The sequence below is a fragment of the Lactuca serriola genome, chromosome 3 (genome assembly GCF_051521515.1).
Source record: "Lactuca serriola cultivar US96UC23 chromosome 3, Lser_US96UC23_V15, whole genome shotgun sequence".
Classification (NCBI taxonomy): Eukaryota; Viridiplantae; Streptophyta; class Magnoliopsida; order Asterales; family Asteraceae; genus Lactuca; species Lactuca serriola.
The window spans coordinates 21,826,563-21,839,366 of NC_136410.1; the positions used below are offsets into that span (position 1 = coordinate 21,826,563).

At 35.0% G+C, this 12,804-nt stretch overlaps 2 protein-coding genes across 2 annotated transcripts; both read right to left on the minus strand.

Moving 5' to 3' along the window:
- Positions 1-230: 230 nt before the first annotated feature.
- Positions 231-4,627, minus strand: UVH1 (Restriction endonuclease, type II-like superfamily protein). The gene is made up of 10 exons (XM_079029412.1): positions 4,026-4,627; positions 3,500-3,804; positions 3,105-3,325; positions 2,828-2,907; positions 2,443-2,607; positions 1,538-2,260; positions 1,226-1,336; positions 883-1,143; positions 586-809; positions 231-523 (listed from the first exon to the last, which is right to left on the minus strand). The coding sequence occupies exons 1-10, from the start codon at positions 4,593-4,595 to the stop codon at positions 313-315; spliced, it is 2,871 nt and encodes a 956-aa protein (XP_078885538.1). The 5' UTR covers positions 4,596-4,627; the 3' UTR covers positions 231-312.
- A 4,256-nt stretch (positions 4,628-8,883) lies between these two features.
- LOC145091648 (peptidyl-prolyl cis-trans isomerase) lies at positions 8,884-11,623 on the minus strand. Its single transcript, XM_079029415.1, has 5 exons — positions 10,905-11,623; positions 10,364-10,462; positions 9,843-9,887; positions 9,539-9,676; positions 8,884-9,293 (listed from the first exon to the last, which is right to left on the minus strand). The coding sequence occupies exons 1-5, from the start codon at positions 11,280-11,282 to the stop codon at positions 8,952-8,954; spliced, it is 1,002 nt and encodes a 333-aa protein (XP_078885541.1). The 5' UTR covers positions 11,283-11,623; the 3' UTR covers positions 8,884-8,951.
- Between the last annotated feature and the right edge of the window lie 1,181 nt (positions 11,624-12,804).

The following is a 12,804-nucleotide window of genomic DNA, read 5'->3' on the forward strand; positions in this document are numbered from 1 at the left end:
TTATTTATGTCCTAAAATTCCTTGAACCTGATAGAAGGTTTGTGTGATGTCCTAATCTCAAGGTTTGTGCCAAAATATACCCAAGTAGGAAATGTAATTGTTCATTTTTTTTCACTTTCAACTGTGCAAGAGGAAAGATTGTAAATATTTAAGATGGATGAACGAGGAAGTAAGTCGACAAAGCTACAAAGATTGTAAATATATGCGTCATTCAATGCAAAAACATGAGATAAATGACAAATGAAATTCCTTTAATTGTAGAGAGTACAACAAATGCAGTGGTGTATAGAGATGACATTATATTACAAATTATTATAACAAGGTGGGATACTTGGCATCAAGGAAGTCCCTAAGAATCTTGGCAGATTTCTGGCCTCCCATTAATTCAGCAAGTCTCTCCATTGGAAGGAGAGCCAGATCCGCCAAGCTGCTGCACCCGTCCATTATTGTCCTGTAGTTAGCATCCGTCACCCCTGGTAGCCGCCTTAGAAACTCAACCGCGGATGTATTGTAATTCTCAGCCCTGCAACCCAAAACTAGCATTATTACTGCGTACTGTGTACTGTGTGAAAAATAAGCGCATACCGAATGTCATCTTCCACAACACCTTCTTCTGAAGGTACACCGACTCTAGTTGCCTTGGCTTCATCGGGTTCATCTTGATTTGCCTTAAGAGAAGCAAAAATTTCTGCAGTTGCATGCAAGCTACGAGACCACACAATCCGCAAACGAGGAAAATGTAGAACAAGTAAAGATAGCTTTGATATTATATTATGAGGTGTCACATCATCCGTAATCTCACTTGTTGACTGCAACCAACATTTTTATCATTTTATTATTATTATTAAAAAAAACATGTATACTTTTCATAAGTGAATTTACCTGAAATGAGAAGCTTTTGTCTTGTGAAAACTCGATTAAAAGAACGGGGATTTGGTAATAACGGACCATCATTTCAACTTGGTGGTAAAGGCGACCCGATGCAAAACTACCGAAAAGATCTTGAATGCTTTTTCTCTCGACACAAATCAATGGTGATAAAATGTAATCTCCAACTTCTAGAGTCACTGGTATTATATGCATGCCTTTCTGATGAAGTACATTTGGAAGGCTGCTCATGAACTCCCTCATATCCACTATCACCTGTAATGGACAATGACAATGTAAGGCCATAACCAACATTTCACTTTTCCAAACTTAAAAATGGTGTAACAAGATTGCATACTTGCATCTCTTTCACAGCTTCCTTCTGTCCACCTGCCTTCCTAGTTACCATATTTTGTTTTGATGGAGATTCTGTCTCCGTGGTGGTATTCTGACCAAGTCCATGAGGCACCTGATCATACATTTCACAAGTCAGCAAACTTTTTTTATTGCCTATCAATAAATAGCATTGTAACTTACAATATTGAAAATTGTTTTGTATTTGGAATTTTGGATGACATTACTATATTTGGGTACATTATGTTGCTGTTTCTTGCATTTAACCCCTAACATAAGTATGAGAACAAAGATCAAAAATTATGAAAGATTGAACCTGATCAACTGGCAACATCATCATGGATTTCTGTCTAATCAGGGATTCAAATGCTCCATTTTCACGGCGTATACTGGCCTCAAACTTCTGCACTTCTGTAGAATCTTCATAAAATAAAAAATAAACTTTCACCTTCTTTAATGGATTTTCGGCTTTATATATTTCAATTTCTCGCACAAAAGCAATGTCAGGATGATAAACAACAATAGCAGAAGGCTTCAAAATGTCAAGAACTTGCTGACCACTTTCATACGCATAAAAGTGAACAGAAGGAATCTTTTTTAGATTGTCTGGTTTCTCAACATCAACCCCTTCAACATGCTTCTTCAAAACTGGGATTGAGGGCTCACATTCTTTAACTGATGATGTCTCAAGTTTACTTTTATCATCTTTCTTTAAGGGAACATTTTTTGAGGGCTGTTTTTTCTTGCCTTTTGAGTTCCCTTTGCCTCGCCCTTTATGGACCACATTACTTTGAGGATCATCTACTACGTCAATAACTTTTTGGACTCTTTTACTTATTTCAGTTGCTGCTGCTAAAAGGGCATTTTGTTCTTGTGTTGCTATGCTACTGCTTTCTACTCCCTTTGTGGGTGTCAAAGGAACTGCTCCATCAAGTACTCCAAAACCTTTAGGGTTTTGGGGTTTCTTCTTATTGCGCTTTGGTAAGGCTTGCAATTGTACTTTACTAACCAAATACTTCTCCCACTCTCCACGCATGACCTTTATAAGAAACAAGTGAGAAGAGTTGCTTAATCTCAAATTAAATATTAAAAACACTTAATTCAATGATGAGGACACTTTGGTGTTGTTTTCTTGATCCGGTAAGCTATGTTTGAGTGTTTCTTTTTAATTTAATACAGAAAGAACGACTTAACAGAGAAAGATGGTGAAAAGAGGAAAACCTTATTAGGGTTGCTTGTGATACACTCCTCAAGTTGCACACACGAGTGTTCGTCTTTACATGCAACCAAAACCATGCCATTATTATCTTGATTAATTTCAACAACACATTCATCATTTGATGTGGCTTGCTTTTCCCTTTCGGCTTCTATTTCTTCAAGAATCTCCTGCAAGAAAAAAGGTGAAAATGAGATTAAGCAATTAGAACTATCACAATGGGAGAAAAAAAGTACAAGTTCAAGGGGAAATTGTTCTTAGTAATAACTAATAACTAATAAATCCACATGTAGAGACCTCAAAACTTGAATTATATATATTTATTGCACAAGTTTAAATTGATGTCTGCAAAATATTATTCACAACAAAAAGTTGAACTCACTCACTCACACGCAACACCTTCCACTTTGGTGCCTCCTCCAAGACTTCCTCCAAAACTACACTACTATTGCCATTTGTCACCGGAGAATCTATAAATTCACACAAAGAAATTGGTCATATAGGCTACAAAGTAGTAAGTGACATGAATGTTTAAAAAGAATTAACAGAATTGTGGCCAATTCTGGAGTGGTAAGGCTTCAAATTAGAAAACATTATCACACATAAACATTTCAAGTTACAGGAAACATCGGAAAGTGATTGGAAAGTTCACATGCAAGATTGTCACCTTCTTTATCATTGCTGCTATCATCCAACTTCCTCTTTTTGGACTTCACATTCTTGGCTGAGGTGGTCAAATCTTCACCCTTTGACCTACTAAAGTGATAAACCCGTCTTTTCGCATATTCAAAGATCTTATAACTGGATTCTGCAAAGATCCATACAGAACGAAAACTCTCTGATGCTCTCAATGAATCTAAATACTTTAAATAAGTCACTGCATCATACCTGAATCAAAATAGAAACATCAGAAAGTCAGATTTTAACAACATAACTTATCATTGTAAATGGCTAAATGCACTGAGAACTTACTGATTATCAGTCTCTATTATTCATAAGACAGATGCTACAGTACACATTGAAACCAATAAAAGCCAAACATGTATATGTTTTGAGTAATACCTAACAAGATAATCAAGCAACTTCCGCAAGGTTTTCAAATCTGAGACAAGCTGCTTAGTCTTCTTCCCCAATGTATGCCAGATTGGATCTAGTTGCCGCCTTACAATCTCATCAAATGACTTGAACAAGCCATTCTCCACAGTCAAATCCTCCACGTCAACCTTGTTAGTCTTCCTCATCTCCTTCAAACAAGCATCCATGACCTCAATCACAGCTTTCTGAATACCCACCATGTAAGCAGACATGGGGACCCTGATGTCCACTACTTCTGGTGGATCCCTCTCTAGTTCTTCTGATACATATACCTGAGAGAGTACATCAGAGATTACAATTGAACTAATGACAATTGGGACAAATGTTTTTTTTTGTATATTGAAAGCTTAAACCAAAACTCCAAAAGTATATTTTTGTAGTTTGAAATATGGAAAAACAAAATGGTTTTGACAACAAAAACGAGCGACTATCAGTTGAAAACACAATGGCTAATCAGAAATTCCAAACATCACAAACTCAACTACTTCCATACCTGAAACCTGGGCCACAGATGGAGTTTCCTGAGAAACAAGCATTTGAGTGTTCTCTCGGCCTTGGCAAATCCAGAGACCATAGCGTGGGGCTTATCCGAAAACGCACGAACATAAAGATTCTTATTCGACGACCTAAGAATTCTGACAATGAAAGCCTCAGTACAAGTTTCTGATAAAGAATGTGCATTGAGGAGGATGATCCCAGCCACGGCAGATGTAGGAAGGCGGCGAGTGAGGAGGTCAACGATGAGGATACGAGAAGTGATGAAGAAGGTGTTGCCGGAGGAGTAGAGAGAAAGGCGATGATGTGAGGGGAGGTCAGAAGTGATCTCGGACGGAGAATGGGTGATTTCGTTGTTAGGGTTAGGGTTTAGGGAGGTGAGGATTGAATGCTTCTGGGAAGGGGATGCAGAGAGGATGAGAAGAGTGCCTTCGGAAGTGTCGTGCAGGTGGAGAAAACCGGCAATAAGTTTGTGTAGAGCAAGCCCGGAAGAGATAACGACTAGGCCGCCGCCGGTGGTGGGTTCTTCAAGGAGATCGGCGATTATGTGTTCGTGAAACTGGACCATTTTCTTCTTTCGTTTGCCGGTGAAAGTTGAAACGCAGATTAATTTATACGGATGAAAAAGTGATGCTTAGATTTCGTAAACTGCAAATTTGGTACCTGTGGTTTACTATTTTTCGTGTACGGATGGATTCGTTTGCAACATCTAAAATCGTGAATATGTAAAAAAAAATAAAAAATAAAATAATGATTTCTATGCTATGCATTTTTTTTGGGTTTTAGTCCAAACTATAATTTTTTTGGATTTGTGGTCCTTTTAAAGTAGTTTGCTTGTAATTTTGGTCCTCCGGTAAATTTAAAAGACTAAAATACCCTTCAACTATTTTTTATGTTTTCTTCTATTTAATTTAAAGTTTTACTAATAAAAAATATGGGATCTCTCTCTCTCTCTCTCTCTCTCTCTCTCTCTCTCTCTCTCTCTCTCTCTCTCTCTCTCTCTCTCTCACACACACCAAAAAAACCCACCTGAGTATCATAGGGGTGAGCATTTGGACCGAACCGGACCGGACCGGCTCTTGGACCGGACCGGTTATGGATAATATTGTGGACCGGACCGGATGAGTCGTGTCCGTGTCCGGGTCCGGGTCCGGGTTTTCCGGTTCTTGGACCCGTTTGGACCGGTACAACTTTAATTGCATAGAGTACAAGTCATTAAAATATGTTTTTGGGTTTGATAGAACTCATTAAAACGAATATGTTATTGGATTTGATACGATATAACTTGTAAAAATGATTACGTTTCCGTTTTGTGCATAGAGTACAAGTCGTTAGAATATGTTTTTGGGTTTGATAGAACTCGTTAAAACGAATATGTTATTGGGTTTGATACGATATAACTTGTAAAAATGATTATGTTTCCGTTTCATGCATAACTAATCTACCTTGATGTTAGAATATTATAACTTGCAAAATTAATTTTCCAAATAAAAGCAACTAACATATAAATCAAGTTCACCATGATCCCTTTCATATGATTTACCTTTCAAAGATACATAAAATTCATAATTATAGTCTAAAATAATAGTTAAAAAGTTGAAATATTTCAGTTTTGATAGCTTAACTTTGAAGGATTGTAACTCACTGAATATAATACCAAAATCAACAAAATTATAGTCTAAATTCATCTACAAATTGTAAACTAAATGTTGGAAAAAACCGCAGGTCAATCCGACTTAAAACGAACGAGTTATGATTGTTTAAAAAGTTTCACAGATTACAAAATTTTAAAAATCTTGCTGAAAAACTAAATTTTTTTAGTTTTGACAGCTTAACTTTGGAAGATTGTAACTCATTGAATATAATACCAAAATCAATAAAATTATAGTCTAAATTAATCTACAAACTGTAAATTAAACTTTGAAAAAAACCGCGTGTCAATCCGACTTAAAACGAATGAGTTATGGTTATTTAAAAATTTTCATAGATTACAAAGTTTTAAAAATGTTGCTGAAAAGCTGAAAATTTTCAGCTTTGATAGCTCAATTTTGAAAGACTGTAACTCATTGAATATAATACCAAAATCAACAAAATTATAGTCTAAATTCATCTACAAACTGTAAATTAAACATTGGGAAAAAACCGTGTGTCAATCCGACTTAAAACGAATGTGTTATGGTTGTTTAAAAAAATTCACAACTTACAAATTTTTTTAAACCGGGTCCAACCGGTTCTAAACCCGGTAAAAACCGGACCGGACCGGGATGGATTCCTAGAACCGAGAACCGGCCCGGGGGTCCAAAAAAACAGTCTGGTCCGGTCCGGTCCACCGGTCCAAATGCTCACCCCTAGAGTATCATCTTCTTCCCACGGGTTCGTCATCTTTTCACCATCGACACACCACCTGCAACCTCATATTTCTTACAGTTCATCAACAACCAACACCCCTTTCACATCATCATTCTCATCGTCTACCAACACACTCTTAAACTAGATCTGCAAATCAGAGATAAAAGTCACACAAGTTCATATTTCTTCAACTGGGTTTATAACATTTTCGTCTCCTTTGAGTGTATGTTTTTTCAGTTTCATGTGTGTATTTAACTTAGATCTCAAAACTTCAATTGTATATGGAGATCTGCTTCGATTTATGTTGTTCTTCACCAATTTCTTCTTAAGAACCCTAATTTCTCTGATGGTGGTGGTCTAGTGGTGTTGAGAAAATGGGTTTAGAGTTGCGACAACTTGGTGGTAATAAAAATTCTAATATGTTCTTGAGTGAAAATGGAGCCCTAATCGTGGGTATTACCGATGATGAACAACATGGACAAAAGCCCTTACGCAGGTCTGGATTTGTAAACGAGAATAGGGACAGAGGTGAGTTTGGTTTTGAAATTCAATGCATTGTGTTTGAGTTTTGTGGATTCCGATATGGTATTCTTCCTTCACCGGGGAAGTAGAAGCAATGACCCAACCCCCCATCATCGATGAGCACACAAAAACCAAGAACCTGCAACATGTTTTGATTGATTCTTCTTCCTAACACCATTAACAGATTAATCCTCGATGGAATCGCATCTCACTGATGGATAATTGATTGTTTCACATGGCTACATCTTCGACTCTATGCACCGCCATACCGAGCACTGATTTGCATCTAATTCTTCATCATCGTTATCTAGTCCCCGATGCCCCTGGTCAAATGGTGGAGATCAAAGTGTCAGATTACACAGAAGAAGAAATGGTGTAGAGGAGCGAAACTTAGTTGTTACCGATGGAGGCTTCGTTAAAGGTTGATGCTTGGTCTGTACAGAGATGGTGATTTCGATCTGGTAAGGGGATGAACTTAGAGACAAATTGGAATACTGAGAGAGAGAGAGAGAGAGGGAGAGAAAGAGAGTCATTTTTTGTATTTATTTATTAATTATAAAATAGTTAAAAAGGAAAGAAAAATGAAAAATAAATATATTAAGCGTATTTTAGTCTTTTCAATTTGGAGAGGGACCTTTTCCACATACAAACTAACTCAAAAGGACCATCAATCCAAAAAAATTATGGTTTGGGCTAAAACCCCAAAAATATACATACTATAGGGACCATTTTTGCAGTTTTGTCAAAAAAAATTACAAGGAGGTCTAAAACATATACTCGAAACTCGAATTGAAATTTTATATTTATAGAATAAATATGCAATTCAGTCCACTTATTGTGTGGTTACTATTATAAATCAAGCATGGTAATAAAAAAATAAAAAAATAAAAAAAAATTGACCATTTGAATGAATAGCTTTTACCTTTAATAAGATTATGTTATTAACATTTTACATAAATATTATTTGTTTGATTCTTTACAAGTCGCATTGTGACTATATCAAAACTATAATGTAGAATTAATATTGTGTTTATATAACTAGTCACTAGTCAAATGAGTAATGATATGTTAAATTAGAATCCCAAAATTGGAACAATAACATCCCGAGAGTTTTTAATATAAAATACATTTAAATACCGATATCTAGAGTTCTACACCTTCAAATACAAGAATACAACCGTATAGACCTAAACGCGCCTAACAAACACAAAATCGGATGATTGGATTAAATTGGGTGTTACAAAATCCCTACTAACATTTATAGGATGTGATACAGCCAAGAACTTTCAACTGGAAACTAGACACATCATCAGCTGATATCGTTGCTACTACTGCTAAAGATGTTAGTAGTGAAAGCAATTGCGATACTATGAAGAACAACAATGTCACGACAGCAATAATAGATACAAAAAAGAGATTGACTTCATTCTCGTTGAATCTAAAAGGAAGGAAAAGATTTATGAGATGTGCTAGAATGTATATGAAGCAGATACAAAAACCCATCTTTTTGATCCCCGAGTGAAATCAGCAGTAGAAAAATAAAAAAGTATTTAACTTCTTTATAAATTATACAGATGTAATGTGAAGAGTGGTTTATATAGCTAAGGAATCAACCACGAGGCTTCCATGGGAAGTTTTAAATAAGCTGGTTTCAACACGAGTGCTTTAGGTATCTTGTTGGTAACAAAAGTAACCCTTTAAATATCTTGTTGGTAACAAAAGTAACCCTTTAAGTATCTTGTTAGTAGCAAAGGTAGCCCTTATGCTTTAACGTGGGCTACTTTCCGTTAGTAGCAAAGTCAATCCTAACTTTTTCTAGCTGCCGACAAAGTATAGTTGTTATTTGTGTCGAAAGGAAACTATTGATATACCTTTGAAAATTAAAATGTTTATCGAACTCTCACTAATTATCATTTTTTTGTACGATTATAAAGTTAACATGTGTGTCGATCTCTTTGTTGAACAAATAGATAAAACCTCAACTCTTGTAAACTAATGAAGCAAATATATAATAAAGAAAGGAATAAAATATAAGTCAAAATTATAGAAATTGTTAGGCCTTGATCGAAACCTTGTTAAACTTTCGAACCGAAAAGGACACGGGTTTTTCTAAGACGGATACGTTAATGTTGTTCCAAACATCTGGGATTGTGGGAAGTGTCGCAATTTTCTCTGCAATTTCCATATCTTCCGGAAGAACTTGTCCAAAAACCGTGTACGACTTTTTCCATTCTTCATGATTCGCTAAACTTATAAAAAAATCGGGACCCGAACCGATCCATGCAACCGAACCCCTTTGGATAATGGGACATTCTTCGGTTGGTATTTTGTTGAAAATAACTCCTTCGGCTTCAAGTGATCCTTGAATCAATGCAAATGGAGGTCCGAATGAAGCCTGAGAAAGAGGATGATTAGATTTATTTGTTTATTATAGCATCCTGCTAATGTTTCTTCTTATTACAGTATTGAAAAATCTAGCCAATTATAGCAATGTCATCCTATAACCCGGGAGATTATGGGATTGACTTAATATGAAAAGAGAAAAAAGTAGAGTGTTATAATTGGGTAGAGTTTTCAAAATACAATGTCTTAATAAGAAAAAAATATATATTGAAATCGAAAAGTATAGAGAAATGTTACCGATTTCAAGTGATGTCCTTTTGAATTCCAAGATTGGCCACGACCTTCAGCTCGATAAAATTGGCAACCGACACAATGACGCATTGTCAGCAACTCAAGAATGTACATAACTGAACGTGGAGCACATTCGGGGAGAAGCTGCATCAAACCATGTATTTCATTTTAGAATCACGCAAAAAAATAAAAAAGATGTATTTTGACTTTTGAGGTCAAACATACCGAGTTTGACCTCAAAAGTCAATGTTGCTAATAAGTGGCATCATGAGATGCAAAATTTGAAAGGTTTTTTACAGTCTCCACTTACTTTTATGCGAAGAGCACCATATTTTGTTTCCATTTTCACAATGCCCTGCAATGAAGAAAATAAAGAAAAGTAAAGTCAGCACATTTCATTAATCATAGGAAGCCGATTCTAAAAAGATTCACAAGGAATAAAACTTTGGTTGTGTAATTTCAAATCAAAATTTGAAAATATATAGGGCATCCAGTAAAGCAATGCAGTTTTCAACTTTAGTAGTGATATGAATTCTTCAGCTTTTTGCCAAAAAAAACTGATAACCAAATCAAACTTAATAATAAATGAAATATGAGGATATATTTTGATATCAAGAAATCTTATAAACAATTTTGGATCTGAAAACTCATAGATTAGACCTCAAAAGTCAAAAGTCAAAAATCCAGCATTCTCATTTTGTATCAAAAGGATCATGGAAATCAATGCTTAGGCAATTGACAGATTTACCCTTTTGGGAACACAATCTATACATTAGCCAGTTATTCTACAGTAAGAGATTAGATTACCAATGTGGCAATGTGTTACATTACCTCGCCTTTTCCAAAAATAAGGCCAGAAGTCCAGATGGTGTTTTCTCCTGCTTCTTGCCTATCAGGAGCCATAGGATCCTTCTGTTTCTTCAACCAACACTATATTATGTACAAACCAAGTGTATTAATTAGTTTCAAAGATCACAAAAGTGATAAAACAGATTTTTTCAAATGTTATTTGCCAAATCCCAACAGGATTCTATTCGATAAGGCCTTTTAACATTTCAAATACGCAAGATTCCTATTTTGGATCAAAATTTTCAAATGGATTGAGTTATCATACCTATCAAACTAAGCAATGTCCATTCTCACAATACTATTGTTTGATTTATAGAAACCTAAAGATCAAATCTTGAACTTTAAAGTATGAATCAACACAAACGTTAATGCTAAAACAAAGACCAAATTCAGCCTTTTCCTAAATGGGGTTAAGAAATTCTAACTTGCTAGTTTTTTAAGACACTAACAGAATCACAGTTTAATTGAATAATAATCTCAATTCTCAAAAGTCAATGATCGAAAAGTCAAAATTGCAACCTACCTCGCCGAATTTTGACCCGCAAGCATCAGGGTTGCCGCAGAACACCCAAGAATCACACAGACAAGGCCCATCATTGACATTACACATCGCCTTACAAGCATTACAGCACTCAATTGACGAATTGAACTTGTGATCCGAACCCCACTTCACAGCAGCACCCCACAACTCAAAGTTAGCAATTCCTCTGCAACAGCCACCATCGTTTTCTTCCACTTCCATAGATTCAACTTCTGGAATTAATGAAAATTTGGCGTCTTCATTGGGTCTTAAAATCGAAGACATGAACATATACACAAGAGAGCAAGAGAAAAGACCCATCACGAGGAGGATCAGTGAGACCCAACGCGTTGGTTCAGAATCGATCTGCCTCCGACCCATTAGGGTTTGATCAGTGAGAAACAAAACCCAGCAAAGATTTCAATTGATTTTGGGTTTATATTGTGGGTTTGGTGTCAATTTGGCGGAGGACGAAAAAACTTTGACCAAAAAAGGGGAAAACGACTCTGTTTCATAAAATTCTTGTACATTGTAGAGTATATGCAGAGATATGGAGGATTCTGATGCCAAATTAATTAATTTAGTCAGAAATTGAGGCACGATGTTGTCTGATCCTGATTAAATTAAGGTGTAAATTAATGGGAAAAGGAATCGCAAGAACCTAACACGAATTGGTCAATGAAGCTTTTTGAGTTGCTAGTGACATGTTTGCTACAAGAAAACAATTTGATCATCAATAATCTATTTATAGCTATTTGACAGATTACCCATGTGCTTGCATCGTCTATATATGGAGGTGTTGAAAATCATCCCATGCTTTGAAAAAGGTTGTTTTGCACGGATTCTTTCATTTGTTAGTTTTGAAAGATCTGATTATAAGTTGATTGAATGGACGTTTGTATATTGGCACCTAATTCAGGAAAACTATTTATTAGTTCTTCGATAATCATGTAATGTTAACATCAAGATTAACACATTCAAGTTGTAACGTAATGTTTTATCACAAATGAGTCCAACCTTAATATTAAAAAACAAACATAAATGGTAATTTTAAGCACCAATAGTGTTTCACTCCGATCGTATACTAAAACATAGCACGTCTCATTTGTCTTGTCAGACAAATTGTCATTTTCAACTACCACTTGGAAGATGTCATTTTCTTTTTCAATCTCATTTTGAAGTTCTTTTTTAACAGAAATATAGTTTTATTGACTTGGTTTGAGACCTTGATGCACTTAACAAACACATCATCAAATCTCTCTCGTTAACCCATGCTCCCCCGGCAAGTACTATAAAAAATATTCACCTAAGTTGCATATCAAAATAATACGTTAAGAAACTTACTAAATATTTAATGGGGTTAGACATAGTAAGCATTTATATAAAATTCAGTAAATTTAGTATGTAATACCAAAAAACTCAATCTCAAAATACTCTTAAAACTCATCTTTATAAATCACGGTTGGAGAGTTTATTTTTTGTTAAAAAATACTCTTCAAACCCCTCTTGAATACATTTTTAATATTAGGTTAAAACATGTGGAAACCATGGTTAAAAGAAAAAACACTATTAATAATTTAAAATTATAATAAAAAATAAAAAAGTATTAAATTATAAAGTTGAAAATTTTGTCTATAAGTTTATAATGATTAGTTAAAATTAATACATACCTTATTATAAGCTTATGGTGCTTGTTGTTTAGATTTGGTTTTTTGCACTATATAGTTTTTAAAAACAACATCAAACAAAAATCACTTGTTGATTCTATTACTAAACATAAATATGATAGGTAAAACTTATTTAGTCAAATATTTGTTTTCACTTGTATATATCAACATGTGATTACCTTTGGTTGGTACATATATTCGCCAATATAAACATGTTCTATTGCTAATTAATTTTG

Bases quoted from the DNA above. Each gene is read 5' to 3' on its own strand.
- UVH1 (XM_079029412.1), bottom strand. From the start codon at position 4,595: ATGGTCCAGTTTCACGAACACATAATCGCCGATCTCCTTGAAGAACCC. The intron at 3,805-4,025 runs GTATGGAAGTAG...GTACTCTCTCAG, and splicing joins ATCTGTGGCCCAGGTTTCAG to GTATATGTATCAGAAGAACT. The intron at 1,144-1,225 runs GTATGCAATCTT...TGTCCATTACAG, and splicing joins AAGCTGTGAAAGAGATGCAA to GTGATAGTGGATATGAGGGA.
- LOC145091648 (XM_079029415.1), bottom strand. From the start codon at position 11,282: ATGGGTCGGAGGCAGATCGATTCTGAACCAACGCGTTGGGTCTCACTG. The intron at 9,888-10,363 runs GTAATGTAACAC...TCTTCATTGCAG, and splicing joins TTATTTTTGGAAAAGGCGAG to GGCATTGTGAAAATGGAAAC. The intron at 9,677-9,842 runs GTAAGTGGAGAC...GGTTTGATGCAG, and splicing joins ATGGTGCTCTTCGCATAAAA to CTTCTCCCCGAATGTGCTCC.